This window comes from Trachymyrmex septentrionalis, unplaced genomic scaffold, assembly GCF_001594115.1.
Source record: "Trachymyrmex septentrionalis isolate Tsep2-gDNA-1 unplaced genomic scaffold, Tsep1.0 scaffold165, whole genome shotgun sequence".
NCBI classification, from domain to species: Eukaryota; Metazoa; Arthropoda; class Insecta; order Hymenoptera; family Formicidae; genus Trachymyrmex; species Trachymyrmex septentrionalis.
In genome coordinates, this window is record NW_017304811.1 from 23,561 (window position 1) to 39,671 (window position 16,111).

Genomic DNA, 16,111 nt, shown 5'->3' on the forward strand with positions numbered 1-16,111 from the left:
ACGAGCTGAAAAAGACGAAAAATTTTCTTCTCACTTTGTGGATTTGTAACGTGTTCAAAACGAATTTGAGAAAATTTTCGATTACCTATCGTGAAAGCTTGATACTTTCCTTGATACAAAATCGTTTTTTTTTAATATTCCTACGACTTTTGATTACTGAGTTATCGCGGATTAAATAAAAGAATTATTTTGACTTTAGTTGCTCATAACTCCATTAAAAATTGTCGTATCGTATAATTTAAAAAAGAGATTTTTAAAGCTGAAACTTTACTCTATTAAGATATATTTATATTGTTGGTAAGAAAGTAATTGCGGTTTTTATTGATAGATGTCTTTTAAAAAAACGCGATGACTTTTTACTTAACCTAATATATCGCTGTTTATTTTGCAGACAGGATTTATGAATTTATCCGCGAAAAGAAATGGAAACACAAATACCTGTGCAGAGTGCAACAAAAACGTTAAATAAAATATAAATAATAGGGAGCATACAGCGGCACTAAACATTTTTAGCAAAAGGCATGCATTTAAAACTATATTACGACAAACTTTTTTGTATAAATAAATCACTGAAATAAATCTATCAAATTAATAGGGATTTCAACGATTTTAGCGTTTATTTATTTTCATCAGAAGCACTGAAAAAAAAATATTGTTAGTTTGCATCTACTTCTTCAGAAGACAGTACTGTGCAGGGGCGAAGAAAAGGCCTACGGTTACAGAAAAAAGGCCCTTATGTCCTCTCCTCAGGTTTCAGTATCTCGTCGGTGCTGGTAACTATAATTAAAATTTAAAATACGTAAAAATTTAGTAGTATCTCTAATCTTAAATATTACGACAGCAAGTTCATGTTCATGCATCATGCATTTAAGTAAAAGCATAATGTATTTTCATTATGCATTTAAATGGAATAAATAAAAAATGTCGGATCAATCACAAACCGGGTAGAAAGTATCCAGATTCTCGACGCGACAAAGACGCTGCTGTCATCTTGCGTCGAGAATAAATTGCCGGCACGTTTATTACCGACGGCGTTTTTGGACTGCGCAAGAGCTTTGGTCGTGCGACGATAGTTGCAATACGTCATTGTATTGTATGGCGAACGTTGCATCGTTCGGTTGATTGTGAGGAGCGCTCTTGTGTTTTCCGCTCGGCCGGTGGGAGTGGTATCGTGTTATCGTCGCGACGGAGCTAATTGCGGCAATTTACGTTGTCGCCAGCGAGGCACGTCGTCTCGAAAGAGAGAGAAAGAGAAAGAACGAAAGAAAGAACGCACAACGACATTCGCTTCGCGCCAGTGTATTTTATTCAGCGGAGAAATCGCGGCTACTTCCGCTTGTCTCAGAGATCGGACCGGGCGGACCGGCATCACCGGATGCACAGAACGAGAGCGACGACAGTCGAGCCGGCACTGGGTACGTACTGGTAGCCGCTGGTAGTCATTATCGTCCATGTATCGTCGCGAAGGTCGTAGTCTGCGAATTATGCATTGACTCTCTGCATCAGAATTTATATTGTTAGATGTTTATTTTTGAAATTTTGATCTGTTACGTTTTTTCAAATTAATTCCTCGAAAAATTGGATAAAACGCGAACAATGGAGATATAAAATCATGGGAGAAACTATCAAATGTTGCAACTCGTCGCTTCCTGTCTCGTATAAATTCTTAAATAATTTGTCAAGCACTTTCTGTTATTTTTTGCTGCAGGTATGGAAAAAAAGAAAAATATTCGAAAATATAGCGTTCCATCGAGCGTCGGCGATCGTGAATAATTAGGGAGTTTTTGCAATAACGTGGATCCAGATACGATAAACGCTAAAATCACGTTATCCTTTTAGTTGTTAAGAAAAAGGTAACGTGACCTTAGCATTCATATCTGGATAAACAAATTTGCAGTATTGCGGAAACTCTATTGATTCGTTCATTGGATCATGTATAATTCATAAATTCATAATCTCACTAACGATTGCGTGATTAGTTATTGCTTTTCAATCAATCACGGCAAAGAAATCAGTGATTGTTATGCTATGATTGGTTGAAAAGTAATTGTTAATCACAACCGCGCAATCGCTAAAGTGTGATTACGACTTAATATAACTGTAAATGGTACTCGAAGCTGGCATTTGAAATAAAAAGATAAACTGAAATTCTGATCTTTTTTTGTCACCGAATGTGCGAGTGTACGTTACAAGCACGTCACTATCCGAGAATGTAAACCGGGTCGCATATGTCCAATTAACAGCCGGAAGGTGATTACAGGATAGTCGAAAAAGAGTAAAGTAAACATTTATCTAGACTCAGCCTCGCTTTAATCACAGCTTTTTTTATTAGCTTTTTTACTTTACATTTTATTTTATTAATTTTTAATTATATCCAGTTTTATTACGTGGCATATCTGTTTAATCGCAATTGCATAAACGCTAATATATTAGTGTTACCCACATTGTGTTTCTTCCTCGATGCGGATAACGATTCAGTCCTTGTCCAATGAGCGTCCATGTCTTGTATGGATAGAGATGGATCATATTGGTTCTATCTTAAAAAGAATTTCCTCTCTTTGGTTATAAACAAAATGTTGTCGATAATATAAATTAACAATAAACATATATATTATTACAAAGTATAAATACAGAGCCACAATAAAATAAACTACAGAAATTAATAACCATCTCTTGATACTTACAATTAGATGATAGAAAGAAAATTACTACGAAATATTACATCATGACTATAACAGTTTACATTTTGCTTTACTGACGATAACAAATGAATCAATTGAGTTAGACGGACAACCCTTAAAACTTATTAAAGCTGTATCTGGGGCATTTTTTCGTTATGCAACCAAAAGCAACCGCGGTTAAGCTATCTTCGTCTTCTGATCCCTGAAGATGAAGATAGCCTTAGCCGTGATCGCTTCTGGTTGGATAACGAAATAATGCTCCTGTTAATTTCACCGTGTTATTACCCATAAACAGTGAATAGGGCATATTGGGTATTAGGTCCGGTTATTTTATATTAGGCCATTTATTTATCGGCAGTTTGATATTAATGTCTGCTTGTTAACATGCATCGAATCCTGATGCATGAATTCGCATTCGCGGTATAATTATCTCGAATTTCTGCGCAAGGAATACAACATTTTCATTTATGGCGCTAATTTGCATGCATTATGATTGCGTCGCATTCGTATAGTTGTTATGTATGTACAACGTGAGGAAATTGGATATAACGCATTCATAAACCCGCATGTTAAACATGATCTATTGACTTTCATCACGCATCAGATATCGAGCGAACTAGATGAACGAAGAATGTACACGTCTATTAATAATGCTCCGCACTGCCAAGTTATTATTAAGCGCTAATCAAATTTACTATAATGATATCGTGTTATTTTTGCAAAACTGGCTGCCATTCGCCTAGCGTATGTTTGAAATCATCTAATATAATTAGACAAAACTTGACTCTAGTTTTTCTTATCAGGCATTAGAGATAATGTTTCTCGATAAATTGCAAGGTATAATATTATCGAGTATTTCACTTTTGGAAAGATTCTAAAGTCGTCTGTGTGTTTTACCAATTATTTTTGAAATAAGTATTTTTTTAACTGTTTTTATATATAATAGGCAATAAATTGGCGATTATTTTTCAACCTCAATCAGAGCAGAGCAACCGGTGACTACTTTGCTCTGATTGATTGAAAAGCAATCGTCAATCGTAATCGTAATTCAATCGCTAGTGTAATTAGGACTTTAAGAATGTATTATATACATTTTTAAGGATGTATTATGTATATATTTTCAAAATAAAAAAAATTTCGAAAAAATTTCAGATTTTTTTAGATTGCATTTATAAAATTAATACGAAAAATTTAGCACTTTAGAACCTGAATCAAAAATTTTAATAACTAATATTATATTTTATATTTTTAAAATTTAAAGATTAAATTCTAATTGAAAGATACGGAAATGTATTATAAAATAATGACAAAAATATCTGTTTTTCAATAGAAAGTATTTAAGTAATCAAGATGTTTTATGTAATGTTTCATTATGATGCAAAAATTGGATTTGTAAATAAACACAGATAAATAAATTTTGAAGCTACATAAATCATTTTTAATACTTCAAGTATAAAATACTAATGCATTTGATACATCCTTAAAGCAAAGGATATTAGAAAGGTTGATCGCTTTTTCGAAATTAATTCCCCTCTTTTTCCGTAGATTTCAACGTGCATCTAGCCTAATTGATTTGCGACATCATATCACGAATTGGGAAACATGTACGGCATATTACAATGGCTCGATCATGGCTAGGATGTTTGTTTGGCATCTTAGTACCATCCGTGGTTTTTTATTTGTACCTGCTGTTGAATGGTAATTGCGACATCGTTACATCGATTTCTCTTTAGCACTGAAAAGCATCAGTGAACGTTGTTTTCAGTTCCCACCGTGGAGATAGGCAAATCGAGCATCGGAGGGAAGTGGCGATCGTTATCGGCGGGGATGGAAAGATCGAATTTGTGGGCGGAAGATCGCTCTCCCGAACGGTCGCAGTTAAAAAACAATTTCGAGGTAAACGCTCGTAAACCTTATACTTTCATCAGTGCTCGCCGTATATACCGGCAAGTGATGTTCTACATTTTCAAGGTGAAATGCGACACGATACACGTAGCCATGGTGTGCGCCGGATACAATTCAACCTTCGCTCTCGTAACCGTAGTGAAGTCCATTCTGTTTTATCGCACGAATCCGTTGCATTTTCATTTGCTCGTCGACGAAATTGCGAGGAAAACGCTTTCGACCCTGTTTCGAACGTGGGATTTGCCACATGGTTTGTACGCTTTTACGACAGAGCACGCACTACCTCTTTGTGATGCGTACGGCAGCAGAGAAACCTAATTTTTATCCACGTTTGTGTTAACATGGCGTGCGAAGTACAATGTATAGCAAAAAAAAAAAAAAAAATAGAGAAAAAAATTACCTTTCTGAAATAAATATAAAATGCATGTATATTTAAATTTAAATTTGTTAAATTAAATTAAATTTGTTAATTTTTCAAATATAGGTGTGTACTTGAAGTTTTATTAAAATTGAGATTTTTAAAAGAAGTAGAGAAAAAAATAGTTCTTTTCATACAATATACTGGATACTTTTATATATCGGATAAATGCATGTCAAACGAAATCGCGCGAGAATTACTTCTTTTTTGCCTCTAATCGCTCGAAGGGATTATTTTAGTAAATGTAACGTTCTACGAAGCTGAAGTTTGGGTACCAAGGGTTTCATGGATACCGAATAAGCATTATTCGGGGGTGTATGGTCTCCTGAAGTTAATACTGCAGGATGCGATGCGAGAGGACAAAGTGCTCGTGCTGGACACGGACGTAACCGTCCTGACTGACATGCATCCATTGTGGAAGATGTTTGAGAGGTTCTCGGTTGGCGAGGCCCTGGGCTTGGTCGAGAATCAGAGTAATTGGTATGTGAAGGCATTGTCATATGGTCAGCGGCCGTGGCCGGCCCTAGGCCGTGGTTTCAACACCGGTGTAATGTTGATGCACCTGCGACGTTTACGGGACAGAAAGTTCTCGAGATCCTGGGAGAACGTGACAAAACGTGTGCTGGGACACATACCAGAGACAAGTCTAGCCGATCAGGATGTGATAAACGCGGTGATCAATGAGCAGCCGAGTATCGTATACAAAATAGAATGTACCTGGAATATACAGCTGAGCGATCACACGTTAAGTGACACGTGCTATCGCGACACGAATCGCATAAACGTACGTCCCGTACATTGTAATTTCGATTATACCGTTGTCGAGAGTGGGAATCGATCGATTTTTGAGCGAGCGCGTCTGTTTTACTTTTAGATTCTCCATTGGAATTCCCCGCGAAAGCAAGACGTTCATAATAAGCACGCTAACGAGTTTCGAAAATTGCACCGGGTCTTTCTCGAAATGGATGGCAATCTGTTGCGAAAGCGCTTGTTCGGCTGTGACAAGCACGAGAGCGCACTTCCAGTGAGTTGAGAGAGAGAGAGAGAGAGAGAGAGAGAGAGAGAGAGAGAGAGAGAGCCTATAAAGCCCTATCTTAAGGGAAAGTTGCTGAATGCTTATCAATTGCCTAAGTCGTATCTGTGGGTCTTCTAAATCGCGCATACTTTCTTTGAAAATATCGAATTTAATAAATGAATGAAAATAATTAAAAACATAAGATTAATAATCCTACTGCAACATGTTGGATAGAACAACAAATTAATTTGTTATTGCTGATAAATAAATATGTGATTACAGATATCTGAAAGATCAAGCTACAATCTTCAATATTTATTTGAATATAAATCAATATCAAATGGAAAATATAATAAAAAATAATTTAAGTGGTATAATTTTTAGCAACTCTCCCCTATTTAATACGATTGTAACGACTCTCATTGTATGCGCATTTTTTTATTTTTTAGTATAACGAATCAAATCCGTGTCGGGAATTCGAGAAAGGCGCTACCATTTTATATCGCACGCACCCTTTTCTTCTCGAATATGATTATAACATGTATTCGTCAACGGATGTTGCTTTAGTCACTCAGTGTAGCATCGAAAGGATACCACTGTTGGAAGCGTTATCGAAACACTGGCCAGGGACTATAAGCGTCGCGCTTTACTTGACCGATGCGGAGGTCCAGAATTTTCTGGAGTTTGTGCGAGGCTCCGTGGATTTGCGAACGAGAAGGAACATCGCTTATCATGTCGTGTACAAAGACGGGGTGCGTTGTCTTTATGCTTCTAAAAGCGACAGTAAATTTGTACTCTAGAAGAAAACATCGCAGAATAAAAGGGATGCAATTTCTTAATTACAGTCTTGACCGTAAGAGTATAAAGCACTTTCAATTTATTACATTTTCTTAGAAAAGCTAATAATAAAATCCAAAGAAAAACTAACAAAAGATTAACATAAAAAAAAATTTTAAACAACAAAAGATTAAAATTATTATAAAATTGTAAAATTATTATTACAAAAATAAACAGTATTTTCAATGAAATTTATTTTCAATTAAATTGTCTTTCAATTTATTATTTATTAAATATAAAATGTTACATGAATTTGTGAGAGTTTTATACTTTTGGTCAAAACTGTACAATTTTCAGGATATGAAGAATTAAAAATATATTACATGAAATTCTATGTTTTAAGATGATATGCTAAATATAAAATATATGTTACATTGCATTATTTTAGATAAGAATTTAATATATTCAATTTCTCTTTTTATCTAAATTATTACTTTTCATTTAGGATCTTTATCCTATCAATTATTTAAGAAATACTGCGATATCATACGTACCAACTCCATTCGTCTTCCAACTAGATGTCGATTTCCTTCCGCAATTTGGATTATATGAAAATATCATGAACTATATTAACCGGTTGAATATCAATGAATCGGATAAAGTAGCTTTGATCGTGCCAGCATTCGAAACCGAACGCTATAGGTAATTCATCGTTTTCGCAATATCGAAATAAATTATTTTATCAAGAAAAGTCGGCTCTTACAGATTCACATTCCCCGCCAACAAAGATGAACTACTAAAATTTCTTAAACGCGGTATTTTATACACGTTTCGCTATCATGTTTGGACACAAGGACACGCTGCCACAAATTACAGCTTTTGGCGAAACAGTACAGAGCCTTACCAAGTGCGTGCGAGATCCATAATTACAAGAATTGCCAGTGATACCGGGTTTGGGAGCACCCTACATATTATTAGATACATTGCTAAAGATAAATAATACATGACCTCAAAAAAAGTTTTGAGAGAAACACAAACCAAAGTAGGTGTTTCTTAAGGATTTGGATCATTGAATTTAAAATTATAAGTCGTTTTGTTCCATTACGTTCAGTTTGTTAGAGGTGAAGTAATTGAGAAAAATAATAGAAAATCTGTGAAAATTGAAACATTTGAAGAAAGAACAAAATTAAATGACATTAAAATGTGGCTACAAAACTGATTTAAATATATTTATATAAAAATACTAAGTGTAAGAAGAAAACTGTGCTTTACTAATTGTTAAATATAGTCTAACACGTCATAAAACAAATCGGTGTAAAGTACTATTGTTTAATAAACAGTCAGACAATTTGAATGAGTCGTGGAAAGTTTTTTCAGCTTCAAAAAAATAGATATTTTTAATTGTTATTTTATTTCCAAAAGTAAACCCATATTACAACTGCGTAAGCGTAATTGTATGGTGCAGTTATAAAAATTGACCAATCATAGTCGAATATGAGAAGAATATTCGCCTGTGATTGGTCAATTCTTACAATTGCAATCACTTACAATTACGCTTATGCAATTGTAGAATGTGCTTAAAATATCCATTTCTGAAATTAAAAAAAAACTTTCCATGACATTCACGTAGATAGCCTTTTGCACAATAATAAGACTTTACACAGATTTCCATCATTTTTCTCAATTATCTAAAAAATTGAATGTGATAGAGAAAAATGCCTTATGAATTCAGATTTAGGCTCAAAATCTATAAGAAACACTTATTTGTTTAGTTTGTCGTTTTCCAAAAAATTTTTTGCGGTATATATGCTATATAAGAAAAACAACAAATGCATAATAAAGGAAATGTTGTAGGTTTCATGGGAGCCAGATTTCGAGCCTTATATAATAGTATCAAAATCTGCTCCGCGATACGACACTCGATTTGTCGGATTTGGTTGGAATAAAGTTTCCTACGTGACCCATTTAACGGCGCTAGATTATAAGTAAGGCACAGTAATTTTATTCATTTAAATAATGAAATATCTGCTCCAATTTAATTAACATATAGCGCATAATTAAAATCGAAAATTGAAATTACAGATATATCGTTTTGCCAGATACCTTTATTATACATCGACCTCATGCACCTAGTTTAGACATCGGCAAGTTTAGAACAGATTCTGTTTATAGAAGGTAATATAGCATATATAGCATATCATTAGGCTTTTTTATTTAAAAAATTCGTTAGAATTTTGTAACATTATATTATGAAGAAGTTAAGATGTCTGTTTGCTATAATCTTTTTTGGATTTCTACTTATTTTACAGGTGTCTTAAAAAGTTGAAGGATGAATTTGTCAAAGAGCTAGTGGCAAAATACGGTGAGACTGCACTATCAAAACTAAAGAAAGAGACCAAAGAAGAGAAAATTTAAGAAATTATATAATTTTAACATTTAAAAATATAATGGTATTGATAAGAGTATTATATTTTTACTGAAAATTTGTGAATATATTATGAAAATCTGTATATTGCAGCTATTTTCTTAACAAAAATAACCTCCTTTTAAATAAAACATATGTTATTTACTTATTTACCAGTCCCAAATAATTGTAATAAAAATATTTAAAAAACAGATAAAAATGGATCAGATTTGGGATCGGGAAATATTTATTAAAATTTAACCCATATATTTAGTGGAGTGTACAGAGTGGTGCTTTCAGTACATTATTGTAATATTACAATCACACTAAATATTTCATTTATAAAATATGTATAATATTTACAGCGCCAGTATGTTAATACATTGTACATACAAATCATAATTTCGACCGAAAATTTATATTTAAACCATTGAAAATTGAGACGTTCATAACAAGGCAAGGTATCTTTTTTTATAAATAATTACAGTAATGACGACAATAATAGCGACATTAGTAACTATATAGCGTAAATATAATAATCATAGTAATATCTTAAAAAATATAGTAATATTAAAACATAGTATATATAGAAAACTAATATAAAATTAATAAATCGTACAAATAGCAAGAATACATTAGTAGGAATAATGGTAAAAATATTTCGTTAATGAAATTTTTCCTCGATCATTGATATTTTTACCGCATGTAGAACCTGGCGAGAACGCGGATGTTACATTTCGAATTAAGATTATTATCTACAACATACGACACGCATATATAAATCATTTACATTCACATTATCATTCCGGCTTACATATCTCGACAAAAACATTTTTCGATCTTCTTAGCCCACAATCTCATAGTACTCTTCGTCCGTGATACGAAATTGCGTCAATGAAATGGTAATTTTTTCTTTTTGATTTGCGATCTATGACGATTCAGAGAAATACTCGTTAAGCACGGGTTAATCAGATGCGATCCTTACACGACGTTGTCAAGTTCGACATGTATGTCAACAGAATTATTATGCATATTTAGCGACGTATTTACGTTTTCCTACAATACTTTGTTATTTTACTCGTACACGTTACATTCTTCCTTCATTGAAATTTAGCGCCATTAGGTGCGGCAATTAGGCAGTTTTAACAATTGTTTATGCGTTAGGCAAAGGGCTTATCAACTAAACAACGATTGTTCTGTAACAGGTAATAGAAGCAAATGAACACAGTTCAGTTGGCTTCGATCGATGTTAATCAACGATAATTATTTATGTTTATACGTATGTTTCACTATACAAATGTATGTGGAATAACAAATTATATCTCTTTAAAAGGAACAATTTTACATAACATATTTTATATCAAAGTTAACTTAAACAAAATTCATGATGGCGTTGTTTCGTATAAATATAATTCTATCGAGAAATAACGAGAAGTGTTCATTCATAAAGTACATAAAACCAGAAGATATTGCCCTAACTCTAAGAGTGTCAGTCTTGAGAGAGAATAATTAAGTTATTTACGGAATACTTCAAACGCTATAAAAATAATGTAAATTTGTTTATGTATATGTGACAAAAATCCAGCATATAGACATAAAGAATTCGCAATAATAAGCGAAATATCTGTTTTGACCGTTTCTACTTATGTCAGGAATGCATATAACTTAAAGATGCGTATAATCTAAAGAATTTATGTCTTTTCTAAATGTCTTCTTTAAATCCTTATTTAAAAAAACAAAACAGTAGCCAGAGCTTGTTAGAATATACGTAACCATTTTATATGCTGTAATTGCAGAGTGCAAAATTATATGCCACAGAATGTTGTAATAAATGCAAAATGCTAAGTATTTAGCGTGATTCGCTTTATCCGGTCTGTATGAACTTTCACTGAACTATGCTCTATAAAATGCACATGTCTTATAAAAAGTGTTCTAATTAGATTCAGAAATAATTTCTCGGAAGATTGTAAGTTGGACCAATCTACTGGTTGGACGGTTACCTTCGATTGACCGCTCATTGGCAGAAAGTGTGAAGCGTCATATCGTAAATTTAATATGTTCATATTTGTCATTTTGCATAAAAGTACCTAAACGTTTGAACGTTTGAACGTGAGAAATAGAAAATAAAAATTCGAAATTGATTTTATAATTATTCAAAATATTTAATAATTTTAATAATCAATGTTTTCATTAAAATCATACAACAAATCTAAATTGTAAAAGCATTCATAATAAAATTTAATAACCAATGGTATTAAAATCATGTAAATGATAATGATATGCGTGATATTTACGAATATATTAAAATTGTTGAAATGACGCCAACGCTATCAATTTCGACAAAAATGTTGACTGTGTCAAGCTCTCTTCTGTGCAGCGCGTACAAATCGGAGCAGCCTAAATGAGCTTGCTTGTGCTAGTCGTAAATTACCCTATTTTAATGTAAATTACTGTAACACTTCAGCACGAGCACGTACAAATCGAAAGGTATTGGAAGCGAGGAATGTGCGTGCACGATATTTGAAATATCACGCAGACGACATTACGTTGTAGTTGGCAGTTGGATAGATAATTGAGCGCTGAGAATTTCCGATACAACATCACGATATGAAAGTGTTTAATGACGTTAGTTCTCATTCGTGTGAAATTGCGTTTTTAATTTTGTCCCCGATAATGTCAGTTCTAGCAATATATGTTCTTTTTACTCTGTCAATGAATAGAAAATTATGTATCTTGGAACGTAATTGTAACTGAACAAAAACCTTCAACAGACGAAAATGAGAATATCTTCGATAGATCGAGAATAATTTAAAATAGAGTCCACTGAAATTCTACACTGTGTACAAAAATAAAAAGAATGATAGAAATTGAACGTTCAATTGATTCGGTGATATTTAAGATATTTAAGAGTTCTTTGATATTTGAAAATCTCGGTTATTCCTCGAATAGAAATAAAAGCTTGTTTAAATCTCGATTACTTCGTTGTTAAGAATTAATAAGTGCCTCATTATACGAACGAGAGAGAAAGAGAGGGCTTCGTACAAAAGTGCGGTCGATCGTAAAAAGACAAGATCGATGTTATCCGGTCCCGTGATCGGTCGGTATCGAACATTCGCGGAGCAGGACGCACAAGTGAGGCGGTTTCGCAATCGCAATTCAGAATACACGCGATGACAATCAATAAATTATCCCCGATGCCGGGGTATATGACGTACGTACATTCGCTTCGTTAACTGTCGGATGCGCGCAGCACTTTCCCACAGTGTTACACGGAATGTGCGTAGATCTCACGTTACCCCCATCAAACGTATCCGAGGGTTGAACAGTGGTATCGACAAACGGAAATTGATCCTCCGGAATAATCGACCGAGTGAGACGTCGGATCGCGGAGAAAGGCGCAATGCAAAATACAAAATTACAAAAATATACTCGTGGCGCCGGTGACGACCGGACCCGTGCCGTGCGGGTTTTGCATTGTGTATCATTTACAATATGAACAGCATTGTACGGATAGGGTGCAATTGAGAGGAAGGAAAAGAGAAAGAGAGAGGGAGAGAGAGAGAAAGAGAGAGAAGAGTGTATGTACATAGCACGGCACGGAGGTCGATCTAGGCGAGCCGCGACTTTGCTAGGCCGCTTAAAATACTGTTCTCCGATGTTCTCTGATCGTGCGAGCTCGATTTTTCACGTACGTTCGTGTCACGAAAGCGCGATTTCCTTCTCATTTGCACTTTGCACGACACGTTCGGGCTGCTGAGCGGAATAGCGATACAAGTCTACGTGTAAGAAGAGACAAACACAATGGAACGACACGTTCCGCATGCATTGATTCGACGATTCGGGAAGAAACGGAGATAGAAAAATCGTCGTGGTTGGAAAAATCGGTTGGCACTGGCCTACAAGAAACCGAAAACGTTTCTCAGGCTGTCGCGGCGTATCGCGACTGAACATTTTTCGCGCACGAGAGTTAGACGGTAACACTCCGCAATAAGTTGTCGAGCTCGTCGATCGCGGTGGCACGGCGAAAAATCGAGGCGACACGACCGCGCCGCTATTTTCTCCGCCGCGTCTCACCCGGACGGCTGTCAAGTTTGCACTCGAGTCGTAGTCATCGAGCGCTTAATACTGTTTGGCGTAATCCGGGCACGAAAAGCTCGGTTTTCCGGATGGTTCTTGGTTTTATTAAGTTGCGACCGTCGCACTTTACGCGTCCCGCGAATCGATCTTAAAATCAGATAATCATCAGGGTGCGAAATAAAAGGAATAGCTTTAAAAGAAAGAAAAAAAATATATAAAAAAAAGAATTGAAATAATCTAACTCTGCGGAATAAAATAAAATATTAAATTATATATTCGTATCGCGATCCGAATAACATCCTAAAAGGAGAATTCGATCGACAAAATGTGCACAGGGTGCACAAGATAACAGAAGGTTTTTCTTTTTTTTCCATTCGAACCTAAGCTTCATCTTAACCCTCCAGAACCGGCACCAAAATCATAATCACTGCTGGGTTTGTGAAACCCACTTATGTTAAATAAAAAGCACTAATTAATTTCAAGGAAATAAAATGACATAAAAGTATTATAAATAGCCAGTAAACACTAAGTGAAATGGATATTATAATTTCATACTCAACAACTTGTTATAGTAAATTCTCTCAACGTAACTGTTACGTGTCATATTACATTTATATTGTTGAATATGAATATAACATTAGTATTATATTACCGTTGATTGATGTTTACTGGGTAAGTATATATTTTAATAAAAATAATTCAAATACGCAGATGTAACATAAAGAAAATTAAATTGTTTAATATTTTTGACAAAGAGATTTATAATTGAGTAGCTCTCTCCAGTAGACCGACTTATCGTCAGCAAGGATATAATTGAATAGATCCAGTAGAGACTCACGTCCGGAGGATTAAGGAAATCTTTATTTTAATCTGCGTTCGCGTGTGAGATACCGAGGTATTTAATAAATCGAAACTTCTCGTGCGATTGCATAAAAGAAGAAGCGCCGTGTTTACAGTCGACGTAAAGTGTCTTCCCGATATATCGCAATTTCCCGTGATGCATTTATGGAGCAAGATCCGTCGTGTTTTACTTGAACAGTGCTGATCCGGGTCGCCGCCGAGTTCGGGAGACAAGGGTATACGGGATTGATCGAGAGCCCTTTGAATTCAAGTGTCGTTCAATGGTAAGGCAAGTTCGCGTGGGACTCATTCGGAATACGTTTCCTCGATCGCTCGGCGCTTCGCCGCGGAAACCGCGGCCGCGCGCAATCGCAACAAGTTGTATACAATCGCGTCCGAAATCCCTGCTAAAGCTAGAGAAAGGGAAACGTTAATCTTCCCAGATAAAAAAGGTAACAAAAGCATAAAGAGTGGATGGTTCGCTGGCGATAAATTCGCAGTTAAAGAACGTTCTCTACCTACCCTTACCTGCGGTGAAATATCGCCAACTGGCTCTTCATGTGTGTATGTGTGTATGTGTGTGTGTGTGTGTGTGTGTGTGTGTGGAGTAAGCGAACGTAAAGCACTCCTTATCACGATGTATCGTAGCCAGATGTTTCGCGCGAGAACGGAACTGGCGAATCGACAGCGTTAACCACCACAGCCGAGGATAATGCGAGCACCGCAAAGAGGGACCACTTGTATGTACTCGTATCACGGAAATCGTATCGCGATAAGAGGAGAAAAAAAAAGAGAAGCGAGCTCGAATGAGTTCGAAGAGACATTAACTTCAACGCGGAAGAAAAACGCGTTGCCGGCTGTGCGCGTGACAAGCTCCGCGCTTCAACCAGTCACATGTTTTCCAGTTTCAAGGAGAGACGATTTATCGGCAATATTATCAGGTATTCGGGACCATAAGTCCGTACGCTGGTTGATGATATATAGCTCGCATGGACGTTCCACTTTACGATATATTGTCGTCGACGGTAGAATTGTAGCGATCGAACGTATCTCAAAATGGGGACGCGAATGAATTCTGTTTCTCACTCCGCGTTTACGACACGTCGTAATATCGTCATCTTTTTAAATCATGTCCATCTAACAATTCGTCCACGATACAATTGGCGTTGTCCTTTTGATTACTTGCAATCGTACGAGAGCTAGTCAATAATTTTTACGCGAGCATTCGGATATTATGCGCGATATGCCGCAATTGTTAACAATCGAGCTGTAATTGTTACGCTAATTGGAACGCACCGCGCGTAACGTTCAATTAATTTGAAGTCCCGAAGTGAATTTGGATCGGTAGAGGAGTGTATATATATATACATTATAAACTGGTCTTTTTGGTGTTATCCATGGTTAGCACGATGGTAGCGGAGACCAATCGGGCAGTGACATCAAATTGGTCTCGTTTACAAAATACGCTGTTATTTTCGACTCCATTCGGTCACATTCTGACGATAATTGATGAATTACATGAGTTTCAAAGGTCACGATATTCGTGCAATTAACATCGGTAGAAATAATCGTCACATTTTTATACTGTACATTTTATCGTACATTGCAATACGATCTGTTCTTACAATTTCAAACACGCGTCGAGTGTCATCGCAGCACTTACATCTAATATAGATTTACAATCGCTGTAATAGATTATTACCCATTTAACGTAATACAAAGTGGCACCGTTACATAAGTAGGGCGTTCCGTATTCCATACAGCACGGAGAATTCTAGCAACGTTGCAGCATCATTACAACGTTCCAGCAAGTATATTGCAGTATCATGTCAATATTGCTGCAATGTTGCTGGAATGTTCTGAGTAGCGATCATGTAATTTTTTCCGTAGAGCGGAAACGTGAAAAGTGCAAAATTTCTCCATTATTTTTAATGATAAAAATTTACACTTTTCACGTTTCTGTCTTAGGGAAAAAGGTACATGCTACCCCCCCC

The 16,111-nt window shown here is 35.5% G+C and overlaps 1 protein-coding gene across 1 annotated transcript; it reads left to right on the forward strand.

Moving 5' to 3' along the window:
* The first annotated feature begins 1,089 nt into the window (after positions 1–1,089).
* LOC108746299 (glycosyltransferase-like protein LARGE1) lies at positions 1,090–9,242 on the forward strand. The gene is made up of 12 exons (XM_018482978.1): positions 1,090–1,415; positions 4,227–4,379; positions 4,447–4,577; positions 4,653–4,836; positions 5,244–5,788; positions 5,879–6,028; positions 6,469–6,771; positions 7,302–7,498; positions 7,562–7,703; positions 8,651–8,781; positions 8,879–8,971; positions 9,106–9,242. The coding sequence occupies exons 2-12, from the start codon at positions 4,301–4,303 to the stop codon at positions 9,209–9,211; spliced, it is 2,061 nt and encodes a 686-aa protein (XP_018338480.1). The 5' UTR covers positions 1,090–1,415; positions 4,227–4,300; the 3' UTR covers positions 9,212–9,242.
* The last annotated feature ends 6,869 nt before the right edge of the window (positions 9,243–16,111 follow it).

Coding starts and splice junctions, on each gene's coding strand:
- LOC108746299 (XM_018482978.1), top strand. CDS start 4,301: ATGGCTCGATCATGGCTAGGATGTTTGTTTGGCATCTTAGTACCATCC. Junction 4,380..4,446: donor TTTGTACCTGCTGTTGAATG/GTAATTGCGACA, acceptor CGTTGTTTTCAG/TTCCCACCGTGGAGATAGGC. Junction 5,789..5,878: donor GCGACACGAATCGCATAAAC/GTACGTCCCGTA, acceptor TTTTACTTTTAG/ATTCTCCATTGGAATTCCCC.